Source organism: Dermacentor silvarum, chromosome 9 (genome assembly GCF_013339745.2).
Source record: "Dermacentor silvarum isolate Dsil-2018 chromosome 9, BIME_Dsil_1.4, whole genome shotgun sequence".
NCBI lineage: Eukaryota > Metazoa > Arthropoda > Arachnida > Ixodida > Ixodidae > Dermacentor > Dermacentor silvarum.
Window position 1 is genome coordinate 11,531,843 of NC_051162.1, and position 21,281 is coordinate 11,553,123.

At 50.5% G+C, this 21,281-nt stretch overlaps 1 protein-coding gene across 1 annotated transcript in view; it reads right to left on the reverse strand.

Annotated features, from left to right (window-relative positions):
• Window positions 1–16,548, reverse strand: part of LOC119465131 (dipeptidyl peptidase 1) — a 63,641-nt gene extending 47,093 nt beyond the window's left edge. The window contains exon 1 of the mRNA XM_037725931.2: window positions 16,325–16,548. Within this exon, the coding sequence (XP_037581859.1) occupies window positions 16,325–16,487 (163 nt within the window). The 5' untranslated portion in view covers window positions 16,488–16,548. The remainder of the gene's footprint in view (window positions 1–16,324) is intronic.
• Between the last annotated feature and the right edge of the window lie 4,733 nt (window positions 16,549–21,281).

Sequence of the window (21,281 nt, forward strand, 5' to 3'; positions counted from 1 at the left end):
TAGCCGCAGGCAAAGCATATAGGCCGGTTGTCAGACGTACGCCACCGGTTCGCTGTGGCTGGTCCCGCCCACGTCGGAGCACGCCCTGTATGGAGCGGATGGTGATATGACTGTATAGCGGGCTGCACTGGTGACCTAGCCACGACGTCGGCATAAGTGAGGGGCACAGGCGCAGAGAGTGGGTGGGGCCTCGCGACGACTTCAGCGTAGCTGAGCGGTGCTGGTGCCAGAGACTGTTGGGGTGGAGCCACGACCTCGGTGTAGCTCAGTGGCACAGGCGCAGGAACATGGTGGCGTTGGATGGGCAATACGTCGGCGATTTCTTGCTCAATGGCGCGGCGGAGCGGAGGCACGGTAGACGAAGCGGGCTGTGGCACATTCGGCGGCTGAGCGAAGTTTACCAAGGAGAGTTGGGGCGCTACTTCCTCCCGAATGAATGCCTTCATTTCCGCAAGCAGTGCGGTCTGAACGAAGGTGGTAGCCAGACCAGCGATGTGTTCGTCGCGTGAGGAAGACCGACGAGTCAATGAGCGCTGCCTATGTAGCTCCTCGTAACTTTGGCATAACGTAACAATCTCTGTCACGGATTGGGGGTTCTTGGCGAGCAGCATGTTGAAAGCGGCGTCCTCGATTCCCTTCATAACGTTTCTGATTTTGTCTGATTCCGACATCGTCACGTCCACGCGCTTACACAAGTCCAGGATATCTTCGATATAGCTAGTGAAGGACTCTCCTGGCTGTTGGGCTCGTTCTCGCAAGCGGGATTCTGCTCGCACCTTGCGCGCAGCAGGATGACCAAACACAGATATTAACGAGGTCCTGAACGCGGACCATGTAGGAATTTCCGTCTCGTGGTTGTTGTACCAGAGGCTGGCCACGCCGGCGAGGTAAAAGAGCACGCTGCTTAGTTTCGAGGCATCGTCCCATTTGTTGACGACGCTTACTCGCTCGTACGTGGACAGTCAGTCCTCCACGTCGTTGTCGTCTGTGCCGCTGAAAACAGGAGGATCCTTGTGGCGAGGTAAACCAGAGCACACGACGGAGGGTGTAGGAGGCGTTTGCTGGGTCGTCGGCTGAGATGCGTCCTGAGACATGGTTGAAGAGAGGGTACGGGATCGAAGCTCCAGGATGCGTTCGAGCGTAGCACTCTCCACCACTTGTAAAGGCGTTTATTGCACGCAAGTGTTAGGGCTGACCGTCCGATCAGTTCAGGGAACCGCGAGCGCGAGCGGCGTAGTCCGAGCGATTCGCTGGAGAGACTGACCCACTAGACAGCGCTGGTAAAGATGCCCCACTGCATCGTCCCTCTTCTTCACTACACTATCAAGATCGAAGACAAGGACTACGAAGTCACTGCGTACCTCGCGCCGCACGAAGACAACGGGCGGGGTTTGGTGCTCGGCATCGACCCGAGATTGACAATAGACGAACTGACAGAGGCCTTCGGTAACCCTAGGCACCCACCGACACTTGGCGTTAGGAAGATTGGCAACTCCAGCTCCGCAATCGTCACCTTCAAAAACGAGACAGTGCCGAAGTGGATGTACTGTTGTGGCGTACCTCTGAAGTGTGTGCTCTACAAGAAGCGCTACGAGGTGTGCTACCAATGTGGCGAGCTAAGACACAGATCTGACGAATGTGTCAGTCAATGTCGGGCATGCGGAATGACGTCCCCACCTGAGGATCACGCATGTGAGCCCAAGTGTAAGTTGTGTGGCAAAGGTCATTTGACAGCGGACCGGAAATGCAAGGAAGCTTTCAGGATCCCTTATACGATAAAGAAGAGGCAATGGGAGACCAAGCTGCGCTTGGAGGAGGAAGAGCGGAAGGCGAAGGAGGCCGAAGTAGGAAAGAGCAGATGGGAAAAGAATCAAGGGAGATCCAGGAGTCCGTCAAGACAGCGGAGCATGTCAAGAGGAAGGTCGGATTCCTTTCCGCGACTGCCGCAACGGCAGGAAGGGGAGAAGCAACAGAAGGCTGAGCCCGGGTATGCGGGGACCTCCGGCGGCGCTGTCGTCAAGAATCCAGCGAGACCCACGTCGCCGAACAGAAAGGTGGGTTGGGCAGGCAGGGCCTCCCAGGATAAACGGGATGAGGAAATGTTTCAGATTAAGGAAGATAATCGCATGCTTAAAGAACAGCTATAGCGGCGATGAGTAGGCAAATTGAGGAGCTTAAAATAGCTCTTAAACCTAATACAGCACCGGTTAAACAACCGCAAGTGTCTCAAAAGCCAGATGTAGAAGGATAAGAGGAGCAGACAGCGTCTCCACCTCCTGCTAAGAAGAGGGCGAAGGAAATGGAGAAGCCCATAATATATAAGGACATAAAGAGAGTGATAGACATTAAAATAGCGAAACCGGAGGAAAAATTTGAGACCAAACCTAGTCAGGATGATGAATGGCGCAAGGCCTTCGAGGAACGCAAGCTGGGGATGTTCCAAAATCTGACACAGCAGTTGCATCAGCGAGATAACAATCTCACAGAGCGACTCCATCAGAGGGTTAATAAACTCACTGAAGAACTCAAGGCAGAATTTGCGAAGAGGGACCGGGGCATATGAACAGCTCACCCAGCAAGTATTAGGAAGTCAGATGAATCAGCTAGTTGGCAGTGATGGCCCACAGATCCAGTAAAACACCGTTTGGCAATGGAAATGTAGAGGCTTCATTCGCAAGAGTGCGGTCCTACAGGAATTCCTGAGGAACGGGGATCGACCGGAGCTAATAGCAGTACAGGAATGCGGCAGAATGGCTAAATTGTCGGCGTACAAATCTTATATAGGCGAGGGCGAAAGCACGCAGGTGGCCACCCTAGTCAGGCAAAACGTCACGGCGGTGCAGCATGACACCGGGAGTACACAAATCGACCACGTTCTCGCAGAAGTGATACCGCGAAGAAAGAGAGACGGTAGCTTGTTTGTATTAAATGTCTACAGCTCTCCTAGACAAAGAAAATGCGACTTCGGGGATCTCCTCGCGACAACGCGACGTAAGATTAAGAACAACCCGCTGTTTATCGTGGGAGACTTTAACGCTCACCACACGGCATGGGGATATAAGAAGACTTCGATCAAGGGCAGGAAATTGTGGGACGACATAGAAACTCATCATCTGGATTTAATAACCAACCCGATGCAGCGTACGAGGAAGGGAACTAGAGTCGTGTGTGATACGACAACCGACCTCACCTTGACGGGGAGCGGCACTTGAGCCACGCGGTGCAATACAAACGAGGACTTCGGCAGTGATCACAAAATCATAGAAGTGGTGGTAGATGGAGGCCCCGCAACCCCTCGGAAACGGAGGGTAGTGGCCGTGAATTGGGACTCTTTCAGGGAACTCAGGGACGACCCGGCTCCCATCTCTGATATTGCGGAGTGGAGCGATGGCGTAGTGCGCACTGTTAAAGAGGCCACCGAAGTGGTGGAAACTGAGGGGAACAACGAAGCGGTAGACAGGAAATTAGTTCATCTCTGGAGGAAAAAGAAAGGGCTGGAGGACAGACTTCGACAGAAGAGATGGGATCGAAATATCAGGAAACTGATAGTGGCTTTCAACAAGAAAATTTAAGAGCATACAATCACGCTCACGAAGCCAAATTGGGGGAACGTCTGCGATCAGATGGAGAGGAATATGAGTACTGCGGTGACGTGGCGACTTCTTCGCCACCTCTTAGGTCCGGATAGCACAAAGTCAGCGTCCAAACAACAGCTGGAAAGAATGGCCCATAAATTTGATGGCACTAAGAAGGAACTCTTAGAAGAAGTTAGTGTCAAGGTGTTTATTGACAGGATTGAGAGGTCGAAATCGGTGCGGCAGTCAGAACCCTGCGAGTAGTCAGGACAAGACCCGTGCGTAAAAGCGCTGGTGATGCGCCTGACTGACCGGCACTTCTTCGTTACATTTGTCCCCCGGAGAAAAAGACGCCATCCTGGCGATCTAAGCATAGGGTAGCATAGAGGGATCGTAGAAGGGCTTGAGCCGATCTACGTGGACAGTTTCGCGACCGCGACGGCGCTGATCAGAAGACGGTGACACAGACTCGACGACGACATAAGGCGCCGGAGATGCACCTGGCCAACCGGCACTTCTTCGTTACATTAGGAATAGGTACATCAATCCTGCCGGACCTGAACCTCTCCCGGACTACGGAGGGGGAGCGAATTCGGAATTAGACGCCCCGTCTGCCTGGCCGAGGTCAGAGCGGCTAAGGACTATGTGAGTGGCAGGGCCGGACAGAGTGTGTAACAAAGTGCTCCGTAATTTTGACGACAGCTCAGTCCCCAACCTCGCAACGTGCATGCAGGAGTGCTGGGAGAAGGGGACGATACAGTGGGAGTGGAAACGCGCCAACCTCATTTTCATTCCCGAGGCGGGTAAAAAAGTCACAGGCCTGCGCGGCACACGCAGCACAGTCACAGCGTAAGCTGGTGGAGAGGCTAAAGAGTAGCTCCAATTTGGGCACCACGCACAACAGGGTCTTCGCGGCAGTCTGTTCGCCTCGTTTTCACGAAAACGATCTGAACTGTCCGCCCGGCGTCGACGGCGAGCTGCGGCTTGTAATGCTCTCTCCAGAGCAGTCTGCTGAGCCCGATCAAGCCTTACAACTACAACTTACATGTCGGGCGCACCGCGTTTGCAAGGCACCTTAACTAGATGGCGGCACTACACTGGCGGAGGCTCGGCAGCTCGGAGCGCGTTGAATGCGCGCCTCGTCTGAATCGCATATCGTCGCCTGCGGACGCTGCGTTTGCAAGCATCTTACCTATATGGCGCCACCATACTGGCGGAGGCTCGAGTCGTCACACCTGCGTTTGCCTTAGGGTATTTTCCGTGGCCCGATAGCAAGCACTTGCGTGGCTCAGTGGTAGAATATCCGGCTCCCACGCAGCGGGCGCGGGTTCGATCCCTGCGGGAATCGGGCACTTATTTCGCGTTTCGGGCGATAGCGCTTACGCGGCGGAAACCGGCGGCAGCATCATCGCAACCTCGAAGGGCTGTTGGAATGAGCCCATAACAGCTTACGCTGTAAAATACCTCCGCTACCCAGAAACATGAACCCTGCCTTTCACGGCGGCAGACATAAAGACAGGGCATAGGCAATACAAGCTAGGTATACTGGTCGACAGGACGTCCTATATACGGAAGCTGCAGAATATGACAGCAAAGCGGCACACGCGGCTGTGGCGGTTAGAGAAGATGGCACACCGATGGCGTGCTGCACAGTCAGTGGCGTCGAGACGGTTGAAGCTGAGGAAGTGGCCATAGCCTAGGTCGTCAGCCAAAGGGGAGTAAAGCTGGTCATCAGCGACTCCAACAACGCTGTGAGAAATTACGAATCGGGGAGGGTGACGGAGACTGCCATACATATATAAAACAGGGAAGGAGTACCCAGGCAGCTTGTTCAGCTCACTTGGGCACCAGCTCACCAGGGACTTATAGGGAACAAGGAGGCTCATTCGGTCGCCCGAGGTCTCCCTTACCGGTCGACCCTCGGAACCTCCCAAGTCACTGAAACTATAAACAGAAGAGAGGATATTGTAACGACGTGGTATCGACGAGGACGCGGAGCAGCACCAACAAAGACACTTTATCAGTCGCAAAGAAAAACCAACAACGTCTTCTTCGTCTCCACGCTTAACCTAAAAGGCCGCGCTGCTTCAACCTTGTCCCCACTGGCACATACCCGCGGCAGTATAGTTGTTCCAAAAGAGGCCACAGCCATTGAACGGGCCCTGCAGCAACGATACCGCCAGCATGACATGAGTAACTCGGCGGCGAACACTTCCGTTCTGGCTCCAAGTAACGACAAGCCTCTGCGTGAAATTATCCGAGAGGTTGTGCGAGAAGAGCTTCGGCAGCTCGGATTTGTGACTACGGGTGCGGAACCAGCGCCAACGGTATCTTTGGTAGCTGATGTGGTCCGGGAAGAAGTCCGGCAAGCTTTTTCATCGCCAGACTGTGGTAACGCGCCGCGGCGCCTTACTTATGCGGAGGCTGTTCGCCGTCCAGTCAACGCAACTTCGACGCCGTTGACACCCGCAACTAGACCATCACCTATGCTACAGAGTCGATATCGTCACCCCCGTCGACTCTAGCGACCTCGCCGATCACGCCACCACAAACAACGTCTTCTTCGTCTCCACGCTTAACCTAAAAGCCCGCGCTTCTTCAACCTTGTCCCCACTGGCACATACCCGCGGCAGTATAGTTGTTCCATTGGCTCCCCCCATAGAAAAAAAATCATCGTCCCGATGACAGACGCTCGGCAAACAGCGATAAAGAAAAAGAACTGTGCAGTCTTGTCAGTCTTCGTAGTACGGCTTCATACGAAGCACGTGAACGACTTCGGGTAAATGCCGTCGGCGCTTTGAACAGTGAGAGCCATCCGGAACGACTTCGTAGGTGACGTCACTGATGCGTCGAAGAACTATGTAGGGCCCGAAGTATCTGCGCAGGAGCTTTTCAGAGAGCCCACGCCGACGTATAGGTGTCCAGACCCAACTTTGTCGCCGATGTTGTATGTTACGGGTCTGTGCCGAAGATTGTAGCGTCTGGTGTCACATTCCTGTTTTTCGTGGATTCGCCAACGCGCAAGCTGCCTAGCTGCTTCTGCTCGCTGTGTGATCTCTTCAGCACCCGTCTCGTTGTCATCAAATTCATGAGGAAGCATTGCGTCTAATGTTGTCGTAACCTCACGGCCGTACACGAGACTGAAGGGTGTCTGGTGAGTGGTCTCTTGACGAGCCGTATTGTACGCGAAGGAGACATAGGGTAAAACCTCGTCCCAGTTCTTGTGCTCTACATCGACGTACATGCTTATCATGTCAGCCAGTGTCCTGTTGAGTCGTTCTGTCAGCCCGTTTGTTTGAGGGTGATAGGCCGTGGTCTTCCGGTGGGCGGTACCACTTAAACGTAGAACGATGTCCAAGAACTTGGCCATGAACGCAGTACCTCTGTCCGTGATGACTACTGCCGGAGCGCCATGTCTTAAAACGATGGATTGAAGAAAAAATTGCGCCGCTTCATCTGCTGTTCCCCGTCGCAGAGCACTTGTCTCGGCATATCTAGTGAGATAATCCGTGGCGACGATTATCCACCTGTTGCCGGTAGTAGACGTTGGGAAGGGGCCCAGAAAATCCATGCCTACTTGTGCAAATGGTGTGGCAGGTACTTGAACAGGGTGCAGAAGGCCGGCTGGCTTGACGGAAGGCGGTTTGCGGCGTTGGCAATCCAGACATGTCTGAACATAATGCTTAACGACTGCAGCAAGTCTCGGCCAGTAGTAATTCTGCCGAATCCGTGCCAATGTGCGAGTGTAGCCCAAGTGCCCAGCGGTCGGCTCGTTGTGGCAGGCGTGTAAGATTTCACGTCGAAGCGATGAGGGAACAACGAGTAAGTAGTTGCTGCCGCTAGGAGAGAAGTTCTTCTTGTAGAGTACGCTGCGGCGCAAGCAGTATGACGCCAGCCCTCTTGTAAATAGCCTCGGCACGCTGTTGGATCGTCCTTCCAGGTAATCAATCAGCGGCAGCAATTCAATGTCATCCCGTTGCTGGCGTGAAAGATCGGCAGTGTCCACGAGTCCCAGAAAGATTGTGTCGTCATCGTCTTGTGCTGCCGTCTCAACAGGAGACCGAGAAAGGCAGTCGGCGTCTGCGTGCCGTTTTCCGGACTTGTATGCGACAGTAAAGTCGAACTCTTGGAGTCGAAGACTCCAACGTGCGAGCCGGCCGGAAGGATCTTTCAAATTAATGAGCCAGCAGAGCGAATGGTGATCGCTAATAACGGTGAAAGACCGACCGTACAAATACGGACGAAATTTCAGAACTGCCCATACCATTGCGAGGCATTCTTTTTCAGTGGTGGAGTAGTTAGCCTCCGCTCGGGACAGTGTCCTGCTGGCGTAAGCAATCACCTTTTCGCTGTCGTCCTGCCGTTGTACGAGCACCGCCCCTAGACCGACATTACTAGCGTCTGTGTGCAATATCGTCGGGGCGTCTTCATCGAAGTGTGCAAGCACGGGAGGCGCTTGCATACGTTGCCGGAGCTCGTGAAATGCCCGCTGCTGGTCTTCGCCCCAAGTGAAAGGTATATCTTCTCTGGTGAGCTGTGTTAACGGCCACGCGATGCGTGAGAAATTCGCAATAAATCGCCGGTAATATGCACATAGTCCCAGAAAACGTCGCACGGCCTTTTTGTCGGATGGGGTCGGGAAATTAGCGACGGCATCAATTTTATCCGGATCAGGTCGGACTCCTTGGTTACTGACGACGTGACCGAGGAACTGGAGCTCTTGAAAACCAAAATGGCACTTTTCAGGCTTTAACGTGAGACCGGCAGATCGTATTGCTTCAAAAACAGTTTTCAGCCTTCGTAGGTGTTCGTCGAACGTTGCCGAAAAGACAATCACGTCATCCAGGTACACCAGGCATGTTTGCCATTTAAGTCCAGAGAGCACAGTGTCCATTAGACGCTGAAATGTTGCTGGCGCTGAACACAAACCGAAGGGGAGTTCCTGAAATTCGTAAAGTCCGTCAGGCGTCACAAAGGCGGTTTTCTCACGGTCTCTCTCATCCACTTCGATCTGCCAATAACCGCTTTTCAAGTCCATTGAGGAAAAGTAGCACGCGTTTCGCAACCTGTCCAAGGAATCATCAATACGTGGCAGTGGATAAACGTCCTTCTTTGTGACCTGATTGAGCTTCCGATAGTCTACGCAGAAGCGCAGGCTACCGTCCTTCTTTTTCACTAAAACTACAGGTGACGCCCAAGGACTATTAGATGGTCGAATAACGCCTTCTTCCAGCATCGTCTTCACTTGTCTTTGGATTGCCTCGCGTTCCTTTGGGGCCACGCGATAAGGGTTTTGTCGAATAGGTCGGGCATCGACATCAGTAATGATGCGATGTTTGGTAAGTGGCGTTTGACCAACTTTGGACGCAGATGAGAAACAGGCCTGGTACTGGTTGATGAGCTCAAGAAGGCGGTCTCGCTCAACGGCCGTTAACGTCGAACTAACGTCTACAATAGGCGCAGCTGTGGGGATCGTAGATGTCGTCTCCTGCGCTAAGTGGCAGTCTTCTGTCGGTATTACTTCTTCGAAATAAGCGACAGCAGTGCCTCTCACGATGTGTCGACGCTCCTTACTAAAATTCGTCAGCAAGAGTTCCGCGCTGCCGTCGATTACATTAATAAGTGCTCTGGCAATGGATACGCCGCAATTCAGTGCTAGCGCATTGATGTGTTCAGCGACTCCAGTCCCATTCTGCAAGCTGTCACAGTGCACGGGTACGAGAGAGCAACTCCGCGGCAAAAGTATCACGTCGTCTGCAGCTATACGTAAGCGACGTTGTGGATGCTCCTCATGTGTGACATTATCCGAGTTCGTTGCAAAGGTGACGCTTCTGTCGCGGATGTTAATCACGGCACCATACTCACGCAGGAAATCCATCCCCAATATAAGTTCCTTGCAACACTCAGAAAGAACGACGAGGGTGGCGACGAAGGTTGAACCGGCGATTAAGAGTCGGGCTGTACATTTCCCAACAGGTGTCATCAACTGACCTCCGGCGGTTCGTATGTTGGGTCCGTGCCATGGTGTCTTCACCTAGGTTAGTTTGTCGGCGAGCTGTGCGCTTATAATTGAAAAATGGGAGCCAGTGTCAACAAGAGCGGCTACTTGGTGGCCGTCAATGCGAATGATGAGGTCGGCGCTGACGACGTCAGTTACGTCTTTCGGAGTTGAGTCCGTCGTATTCGTCGTTGCATTCGCTGTCTTCGCCGTATTCGTCGTTGCATTCGTCGGAGTCTTTACATCGTCGTACGTCGATAATGGGGGATATGGCGAACTTCGAGTACTGGCAACCTCACCCCCGGAGGTCGCTGCGTCTAGTTTCCCCGTCGCGGGCTAGGAGACCTGCCCCTAGTGACGTCGGCAAAACTGCGACGAGTCGTTGAATTGTAGCGCGCAGGTGATGGCGAAGGAGAACGTGATCGGGGAGTCGTCGTATTTTGCGGCAGGTCGTTCACAGGAGCGTCGTAGGCACGTCGACCATCATACGGAGAATAGTAGTTGGCAGGAAAGCTTGGGTATTGGGTGGCGCGATAGTTGTTCCATTTGTGGCAAACACGATAGACGTGTCCAGCTTCACCACAATGGTAACACACTGGTCGGTGATCGACGGTGCGCCACAAATCGGTTTTCCGACGCTGATAGTTTGGTGGCAACTCCACCGCACCTCCACCAGTGTAACGACGTGGGATCGACGAGGACGCGGAGCAGCACCAACTTTATCAGTCGCAAAGAAAAACCAACAACGTCTTCTTCGTCTCCACGCTTAACGTAAAAGCCCGCGCTGCTTCAACCTTGTCCCCACTGGCACATACCCGCGGCAGCATAGTTGTTCCAATATGCGCGCATACCATGAAATCACAGCACACTACTAAATAAATTGATAAATTTACCCGGGAGCGGGCAGAACGCTCAGTAAGAAAGATGAGGTTATGCGGATGAAATTACAGACGGGGGTTTCTCCAAACCCCGTACTCTATATATACAGCAAGTGGCCTCCAAGAGCATTCAGGTCAAAGTGCAAATTCTGTGCTGAGGCAGCAAATCTGGTTCACATGGTGTGGACACGTCCGTCTAAGCATGATAGCTCACGCACTCTAGAATCCTGGGAGGCTTTGCTCCGCAGCCCAGACCCCAACGTCCAGCAGGACATCATCGGTCAAGCCGTTGCTGCTGCTGTGTCTCAAGGTATTCCGGCCGACGGCTAGGGGTGACGGACGCGAAGGATTTCTCTCCTGATGTTCATTGACAGGTGTTTTTAATAAAGTTGTTCCTCCTGCTCATGATCAAGGTCTCCTGTGAGTAATTGATCAAGATAAGCGTACTCCTGCACACGCTCTAGTGGCTGATTGGAGATAATAAATTCTTGTTCCCTTGTCAGGCTATCAAACATTGCCTTTGTCTTTTGGATATTGATCTTCAGCCCTATACTCTTAAAGTTTCTCGGTTAAGGTTTCCAGCCATTTGTTGCAATTCATCCCCAGTGTCGCTGAGGATGAAATTATTCGAGAGCATATTGAGCACTGATTGGAATGATGTACAGTCCTGCATGTGATGTCTGGGGCCTGCGAGGAGAACATAGACCACTTATTGTGCCACTGTTCTGGATTCGACATACGAAGACAATCAATGTTCAGTGCACTTAGGAGACTATCATGCCATATAGTAATTTAGCGGCAGAAGCATCGGCGTCGCATGAGAATTGCGTACACGCTCTAAAGTTTATGGTCCACTGAGCGTACACACACTACTGGAATACGTCCCCACCGATCATCGGCCCAGAAAGCCGTGAAAGCACCTATGTGCTTTTTGAAAACGACTGGTTTCTGCGAGCGCCTTTGGCTGTGGGGTGCTGTTCGCGCACGTGCACACTTTCCCCGTCTTTCTCCTTCTCGTCTTTACATTCCTCTGCACTCCTCCCCCAGCGTACGGCAATGTGACGTACCGTTGTGACCATCGGTTTCTAGGGGTTCCGGGGTGGCGTAAGACGCATCCAGACAAAGTGGAAGGGACTGCCTCACCCTTCTTTATTGCATCGAGCCCCCCTCGCGAGCTCGGCGCCAAGGCGCGAGGCACGGACGCACCAAGCGTCACCTGCTTTCGCTCGTGACCGGTAGCCAACCAGAACTTTTCTGGTTAACATCCCTACCATCTCCCTTTATTTTCAATTTATCTTTTCTCCATGTTACTGGTGCAGGTATAACCGCTTTTTAGTTTTGCGGCGCTGCCCACTCTATATCACGTTTTAGATTAAGTTGTCCTAAATTACCCTTTTAAATATTTTTACAAATCGCCTGCGGCAGGTAGCATAATTCTTATCGTTGAACTGGGTTATTCAGAGAGGCGGACATTAGTGGCACAAAAAATCGAAACACATATTCAATTAATTAACAAAACTTTACCAATGAACATCTTAGTTAATTACTTTACGACACATATTGCAATTTACGAATTGTAGCCGGTGAGTTTGCAGGATGCATCCACTTGAAATGAATTTCCAGGATGACACCAGTTTCGAGATATTATTTCCCAAAGTGTGGGACGAAATACATGGGCGTTCCAGTTACTTTTGTGCTTCAATGTTTAAAACAGCATTTTGGTAAAATGTAAGCGGAGCAACAGTGCATTTTACGGCGAGTCTGATGGCGCATATCTCTAAACTGGCGTCATCCTGGAAATTCATTCCAAGCGGATACGCCTGACAAGCTCACCGGCTACAATTATTAAATTGCAATATGTGTCGTAAAGTAATTAACTAAAAGATTAATTTGTGAATTTTGTTAATTAGTTGAATATGTGTCTAGATTTCTCGTGCTACTAATGTCCACCTCTTCGAATCACACAGTTCCACTATAAAAATTACGCCACCTGCCACAGGCGATTAAAAAAAATTCCGTAAAGCTTAATGCTGAACACCCTCTATAACGTATTTGGTATGATTTATCATGATATAAGACTCTTAGCGCTCAATTTAATCGGTATTCGGGAAATTAATATATGGCTAGTTGACCCTTACAACCCCGATGCCGCAGCTCGCAGATGCGCAAATGATTAATTTTCATGAAGATAGCTTTTATCGTTTTATTTTTGCAAAGCTCCAAATGCAGCAACGACGTGTACCGTGTGACTGAGCGTTTACGCGCAGCGACATAATGCCTTTAAGCACACTTCGAATGAATCAATTAGATATTTTAAAATAAATTCTGATTCTGCATTGAAGGCATTGCGTTTAAATCACTAACTTAAGTGTTGGTTAATAAGATGTTATTTAATGACTTAAGCTTATTACGAAAATACTGTTACTTGAGACTAGCATCAATAATACCGAGTTGGTTGCATTTTTATTAAATATTGACACGGGTTAGCTGAACACCCCGAACGTAGGAAAAAGTGGCAAAGGCACTAAGGCGGCGTCGAACAATGTGCGATTTAAAGTACTATCGGCAAAAATTCAAGCGCGAGCGAGTCCGAGTTGAGAGTGCATTGTTTCGCATCTAGGTTCGCGTGTGCTCGTACCCCTGACCCATTTCAGACTGCTGGACATACGTCTTGATCCTTAGGAGTCGGCTGCGAACTGATGACAAGTCGCACTGCCTTGTAATTGGGTGTCATTGTTGAACTGCAGGATGTACAACAGGCGAAAAACCCAGACCTAGTTTGCAATCAAACACTGACACAAACATTGCCTATAGCTGTGTCGTTCGTTTTTTGTACGCGCTGCAGTGCAGCAGTCACTCATTATACACTCACTTACTTTTAGTTATATTGTAAGCACACGTAATCAGGTCTTCATGACAAATATTTCTTGATGACGTTTCAGTTTATGCTTATGGTACATTACACCGCGAAAATTCAGGCGCGTCCTTAGGTGCAAGTTCTCGAATGCCGATTCAGTTGCTGCAATTCAAGTCCGTGACCGGTTGCTATTTATTTAATGTTCGCGCAGTGTGCAACAAAAGCGTGAATTCCATGCAGAAAAAAAAAAGAACATAGACATTCTTGTAGTTTACAGTACTTGCACCGTGTAGCCCACCACGGGAAAATACAAATCGCTCTGGCATAAGCGTTCGTTAGATCATTAGACGTTTATGTTGGCGATAGCAAAGAGAATTTCATAAAGAAAGATTTGCTGTTTAGTGTATGGAACAATTTATTGCGCCCAATAACAGAGAGGGGGGGGGGGGGGGCTCTGCTCTCGCTGCTCGCGTCAGCCAATCAGGTGTGGCACTTACAAACAAATAAAATTCTGGTGTTTTAGATCCGTGCCAAAGCCATGAGCTGATTCGCCGTAATGGGAGTCGCCGGATTAACTGTGACCTCCTGTGGTTCTTTAACGGATGTTTTGCATTTCGCCCCCTATAGGAATGTGGCCACTGTGGCCGGTATGGAACTGCGGACCTCGAGCATAGTACGGCAATGCCGCAGCCACGAAGCTACCACGGCGGGTTTTTGAGAGAATACTTTAGCGATCCAGGCGTTTTCTATTTAGTGTCTGTGTGCGCACTTTTGTGCGCATGTCGGCGCTTGTGCGGTCTGGCTGTTGTGTCTAATGTTGTGGCCATAACGCGAAACTAATGGCTGCGCGTTTTTGTCGACAGCCGAAACATTTTTCTTTTCGGCGAGAAGGGGTGCAGGGGAAAGGAGCTTCTGCGAAAGGCTACGTGATCTACTTCGTGGAGGAGAGGATTTCTTCTTTCTGGGGTTTTACGTACGAAAACCAGTTCTGATTATGAGGCACGCCGTAGTGGAGGGCTCCGGATTTATTTTGACCACCTGGGTTTTTTTAACGTGCACTACAACGCAAGCACACGGGCGTTTTTGCATTTCGCCTCCATCGAAATGCGGCCGCCGCGGCCGGGATTCGATCCCGCGACCTCGTGCTCAGCAGCGCAATGCCTTAGCTAACTGAGCCACCATGGCGGGTGAGGAGAGGACGCTTTGAGTCGAGTCGAGGGTATCGTAGCAGCACGTTCGATCTTCTAAACACGAGTGTCCTGACGGTGCTTATAGCGTTGTGCATTGCTATGAGAAGTGAAACAACTGCTTTCTTGCAATTTGACGCTCCAATACTTTAATTATGGTCGACAGAAATTTCTGCCATGCACTTGGCCCATAAAAAAGGTTCAATCCCTTGACGGATCATCAGGAAGGACTTGGATGCGTTGCTTACGGTCTCAGTTATTAATGTTCAAAGATTAATCGCCCTTCGTGCGCGCTGCTCCAATGCCAGTTGGATGCGTTGCGGGCCTTTTTCGCGCTGCTGCGCCCACTGTACGTCACATGACCTAGGTATTGTTTCAAAAGCGAAGCTGTCTTTGCGAACATTCCCGGACTTCATCGAGCATATAGCTGCTGCCACTGTCCTCCGAATAGCTCGCACAGAATGTATAGCACGCATATAACAAATCGGCTTATGCAGCCATCTGCACTATACCTTTACAGACGTGCCTCTGGCTGACTCCGTTGCATACAAAATTAAGTAGAGTCATATAATGTCTGCGAGATTTCCCTCACAGATATAAAACAACAGGCTCTAAAGAACTGGATCTGGAAACAGGGGCGGCACAATTTTCAGTGCTTGTTGGCACTTCCGAGCGGGGCCGCACATCATGCTGAACATGATGGGCTGCAGGCTCGCTAGAGCAGTAAGGCCTGCAGAGGTGCGGAGTGCGTTGGGCTGCAACAACGAAGAGGCGAAGTCGACGCGCTACGTTCAATCGCCTCGGCGGAGGAGCCACGCAGGGCAGCGTTGCTGGCATGCGTGTCGTGTGCACGCGTTGTGTGCACTATAGGCGCACTAGCGTTCCTTGCATGCGCTCCTCTGAGAGGAACGGGCAGTAAATGTCGAGCTAACGTTGTCCTACATTTCACTGAGCGGAGCCTATAACGCCGACGGCTTCCCGTTGGTCTCATCTCCTGAACGATCAAGCTGCGACGCATGCCACGCCATTGGCACGCTCAACACGCCGGCGCTGTGAGACGCCTTGTAAGGTCCTCCTATATAGAAAGACTTGCCTTGCGCGTCGCGCCCACATGATGCGCCCGTGTATCCCTCACAGGAGTCCAAGCGCATTTCTAAACCTTGCTATCGCTGTCAATGCTTCGTCTTTTGGAAGAAGCTGTCAAATGTTTTGTCCATAGGCTGCCATATCGTATACGCTCTCCATGCAATGGACGAAAAAGACGAAGTAAGGAAGGAGATTGGTTATAGAGGAGGTCACCAGACTATATCAGGCGCATAAATAGCCGTATACAACAAAATCGCTCAGTACTACGGGTATTATATTCGGAAATACAATTTTGGGCGTAGTTTCGAACGCCATGCAGAGGCTTGTAGCCTTGGCTGCGCTTCCACAACATTGTGAGACAAAGCATTACGCTGTTTACAAAAGCTGGCCAGGAAAGCTTCCGCTAGCCCGCTGACAACAAACACAATGGCGGGCAGCCGTATAGTGCTACAGAACACTCCAGGAGATTTTCGACAGTTCTCATGAGCAGGTAAACACCACTTTAGACGTAGATCAATGGTATCGTAAGTTACACGAAAAGTTTTACATATATTTGCGTTGGAGCCTTGTGGCGCATTACCTATAATTAAAGACATAAAAAATATTGTCGTGAAAACAAACACTCTCTTTTCTGGCGTAGCAGCACAAGCAATCAGACGTTTCTCGAGGTGCAGGCTGCCACGGCGTCTGCAAACCGTCTACAGCGTCACGTGGTAAAAAATATATATATAAAGCCGCGTTACCTGGAGTCCAGTTGTCACAGTCTACGTTTCTGTCACCGTCGCGAGGGCCTTCGGTGAAAGTCCACCATCCTCGGGTCTCATCGTACGTGCAATTGGCAGGCGTGTCGCCGGCAACTAGCCCTAGGCCGCACACGAGAAGCGCCAAGCAGACGGAGGACCACATTTTTCTCGGATGCAGCGGGGCCTCTGGACGCCCGTCACTGTGTGCTCGCCTTATGTTGCTCTCGCAGCGTTTGTTCTCGTTTATCTATCGCCATTTTTATCGCGGCAGACGGGAGACAAGGGGTGCAGCCAGCTCGAACGTGGCCCGGCTGATACGAGGCATTGGATTACAAGTGCACGCGCGTACGATACCGCACGCCCTCGAAAGTAAAAACGCACCGAATGATAATTTGGAAAGTCCCGCACGTCATTCCTCTCTGAGAGGGCAGTATGCAATAGTATATTAACCCCGCTTCGCTCATGAATTTTAACAGCGGAGCTGTTTACGGTCTTGGTTGCGCCGCGTAGGGCGAACAAAAACTGCTCCTGACGATGACGTCACCACGCGTTGCCTAGCAACCACCTCACGCTTCGGCGTATGCTTCGCCTCCTCTCCGTGCGTGCACATGTTGCCTTGACATGGGACGTTAAGGAGAGGGAAGGAGAGCATGGGCGCGGCGCGTGCTATGCTCGGGAGAGAGAAAGAGAAAATGAGAGAGAGAGAGATAAAGAAATTGTAGCAGCACCAACGATGCAACGCGCAGAGCTGCTGCCGACGCCGTCCACGTTTCCCCGTTTACCCGCGTTCGTGCGGAACGCGCGCGGTGTCAGTGACTGCAGCAGGCGTCTCTGGCGGCGGCTCGGAAGGTTTCAACCAGCTACGCCCCGGCAAGTGTGTAGGCGCAGCTTGGCCGTGACGTCAACGGGAGACAAAGCTCGGAGCCGCCGCTACGGCGGCAGAACTCTCGCTGACTCTGTGGCGAGTACATGCATCGTTGACATGTGACGACCAAAGAACATCCGGACACCCGAAGAAGAAGCCGCTCATCTTGAAGCTCGTCGCGCGGCCAAGAGAGAATCTACGCATCGGCGGTTAGCCGATTCGGAATACCGTGCCTAGCAGCACTCAGCATTTCCTAGCAAAACTTAGCCAAGCCTAGTAAAACCTGAAAGAAGCTAGGTTGATAACCAGCTCCACTGTTTCCTCCAGCCTTGCGCCACTAGTGCAAGCTGCCCACATTTTATTGCGATAGCAATTATATGGACACTCAAAAGCAGATTTCTGCCGTCGCCGTCGCCGTGAGGTTCCGTATGACGTCATTTGGAGAAGAAATCGTCGCCGCGCGCCGAACGCTGTATGTGCGAGTGAAAGGGAGCGAGGGGCGCGTCTTTCACGGGGAGTGAACGCACGGCGGAGAACAAACGCGCGTTCTGCGCCGTGCTCGCTTAAGGGCTGCAGAAGTAGGCGTCTCTGTTCTCCTTCACAATCACCATGTATGTAGAGCAAACGCGCCTTCTTCCGACGAGCGAGAGGCCGTGGGGGAGGGGAAGGGAAGGAAGGCGACGTTTAGCTGCGGCACGCAGTGCCTATTTATATCAGAGGCTCCGGCAACAGTCACCAACGCCGCACGCATTTTGAGCGAACGCGGGCAAAACGCCGATGGCGTCGACAACAGTTCTGCGTGTTGCCGATGCTGCTGCATGTCCAAGTTTATACAGCTGATAAAGCTAATATCATTACTCCGTATAGCTCTCTACAAGTTTGCTATCGCAATTGATGCTTCGCCTTTCAGGTGAAACTGCGACAACTTTTTTATTCTGATGCTGAATTGATAACATGGGACAATGTTTACGCTGAAAGCGATCCCGATCACGCCTACCGTATCTTTCTCAACAAAATTACAGCCTGCCATAAAAAAAACTTCCTCTTGGTATGTAACACTAAACGAAGCAAAAGATACGCAAACCTTGGACTACAACTAGCTTGCATAAGGAAATAAAAGCGAAAAACAAAATTTACCACAGATTCGTTCAATCACGTGACGCTGTCTTGCTCCCAGAATTCAAATAATACCGCAATAAATTAAACGCTGATTTAAATAAGGCAAACATTTCCTACTAGAAGTCCCTTTTTGCTAAAATATACAACAGTCGAAGAAAATTATGACAGAAAATGAATAATTTGTCTGATAACTCCAAGGTTCAGTGCTGAATTAATATTGCAGCTGTAGCTCAAGGCAAGACGGATGTAGATTCCCTAACCAAAATGAACGAATTTTTTTACAATGTTGGCGACTACGCGTCTCCGAATAGCCATAGGGGTTGTACTAAAACGCCATTGTTACCAAGTACAAAACTGGCTAATTCATTATCCTTTCTCCGGTTACTGCACAAGAAGTCACGAATTTCATTTCCAGAATTACAATCAATGTCGCCGCAGGGTCGGATGGCCTGAGCGCTGTCCCTATTAAGCATGTGCAATTTATCATGGTCTTACCGCTCACATTCATAATTAATAAAATGTTAGAGACTGGTATATTTCCCTCTGACCTTAAACTGGCATGTATAATCCCTGTTCACAAAGGTGGCGCCGTCAATAATATAGCAAACTTCCGACCGATATCTGTTCTGCCCATCTTGTCCAAAGTTTTTGAGAATGTCATTAATGCACGGCTCAAACAGTTTCTCACTAAATACCGCGTTGCGAATGATTCGCAATATGGCTTCCAGAAAGGGAAATCTGTTGAAATGGCGTTATTGATAATCAAGAATTCAATTCTTAGCAACATAGAAAACAAACTTTTTACAGTGCGTTTGTTTATTGATTCAAAGAAAGCATTTGATTGTATAAATGATAATATTCTGCTGTCAAAGCTGCATGACTATGACATACGTGGCGTCGCCCTTGATCTCACAAAGAACTGTGAGATCAATAGAACAGTGTGTAAAAGTCGGTGACTTGTCATCTCCGACGAGTGTGGTAAAACACGGGGTGCCTCAGGGGTCGATTCTGGGGCCCTTACTGTTTATACTTTAGATAAATGAGCTATATGACGTGCCCAATTCTCCGAAACTGGTCATGTATGCTGATGATACTAATATTATCTTTCCCGCACCAACTTTAGCACACTTTAAGACAACGATAAACAATTACCTACTTAAACTTGAACTTTAACAGTGGTTGAACTCTAACAGATTAACCTTAAATATTAAAAAAACTAAATATATTATAAGGAACCATTTATTCCAGCCCAGCTTGAGCTACGACGAAGAACAAGCTGGGCGGCTGATGATGATAAATACAGACGAGGAATTTGTACAAGTGATGATGGTGTGTAGAGATGAAGAAGAGTCAGTCATGGGTCGCGCTCACACTAATTCCCTTCCGCGGTGGCCGCCTTGTCGCGTGGTATTATGACGAAATGCGGCGAGTGTACGGTTTTAAGCGCGATACATGCACAATTTCTCTACCACGGCAACGGTGGTCGGAAGAAATTCTAAGGGGCGAGACGCTGTCATTAACCGGAGATGTCTGCTCAATGACTGTGTAGGGTCCAATAAAACGACTGGAGATTTTTTTCGCAGAAACCGGGAACGCGCACAGGAGTCCATAGAAGAACTTCCTCACCAGGGGAAAAAGTGACAACACGGTTAGTCGAGTCATAGCGATGCTTCTGAACATCCTGAGCGATGTAGGTGTTAATGTGGGCTCGATGATGGCAGGCTTCGAGGCGAGATAAAAATTGTTCTGAGAAGGGCGTTGCTGAGGACACTGGAGCCGTAAGGAACGAGACGCCCAGAACGAAACTAGGTGAGCGGCCATAGACGAGGAAAAATTGAGAAAAGCCGGTGGTGTGTTGCACAGCCGTATTGTAAGCAAATGTCACAAACGGCATAATTGCATCCCAGTTGGCGTGGTCGGGGCTGATGTGCAATGCAATCATATCCGATACAGCACGATGCAATCGCTCTGTCAAGCCGTTGGTCTGCGGGTGGTAACTCGAAGTGGTCTTGTGAACGGTGTTTGAGGTGCGCAGAACTTCGGTAAGAAGAGAAGAGAGGAAGGCTTTGCCGGTGTCGCTGAGGAGAACGCGCGGAGCTCCGTGACGTAAGAGGATGTTGCGTAGAAAGAAATCGGCGATTTCAGCGGCACTCCAAGATTGTATGCAGGCTGTCTCGGCGTAGCGTGTCAATTGGTCTACGGCCGTAACAATCTAGCGATTGCCATTGAAGGTCTTGGGAAGAGGACCTACAAGCCTATTCCGACGACCTCGAAGGGCGAAGTGGGACAAGGAAGAGGTTGCAAAAGACCTGAAGGAGGAGTTGTAGGTCGTTTGCGGCTTCGACAAAGAACGCATGATGCGACGTACCGGGCTACGGCAGAAAATAGGCCAGGCCAAGAGCACCGACTGCGTATTCTGTCGTATGTCTTGTGGTACCCGAGATGACCTGCCGTCGGATCATCGTGAAAGGCTTCAAGCACCTCACGTTTCAGAGAACGTGGTATGTGGGTACCTATTTGTTGCCATCGACGTGATAAATATAGCGATGAAAAGCCCCATCGTGAAGCTTGAATTGTTTAAGTTGTCGACGGAGTCGGGCGTTTGGAGATGAAGCATAACCTTGTATGTGGTCGAGAATAGTTCGGAGTATGGGTCGGCACGTTGGTTGGAAACAAGGGCAGATTGGTGATTACGTTTCAGCCAGTCAAGCGATGAGACGGACAAGGGTGATGAAGTGAGCTCGGGGTTTACATCAGTACGATTAGGCGATGCTGAGTCATTATTGCTTCGCAAAAGGCAACGAGATAGAGCATCTGCATCTTGGTGACTTTTTCCAGACCTATATGTAATATCGAAATCGTACTTCTGTAAACAGATCACCCAGCGACCAAGGCGACCAGATAAGTTCTTTTGCGACCATAGCCAGCACAGCGCGTTGTGGTCGGTGACGACTGTAAAGTGGCGACCGTGGA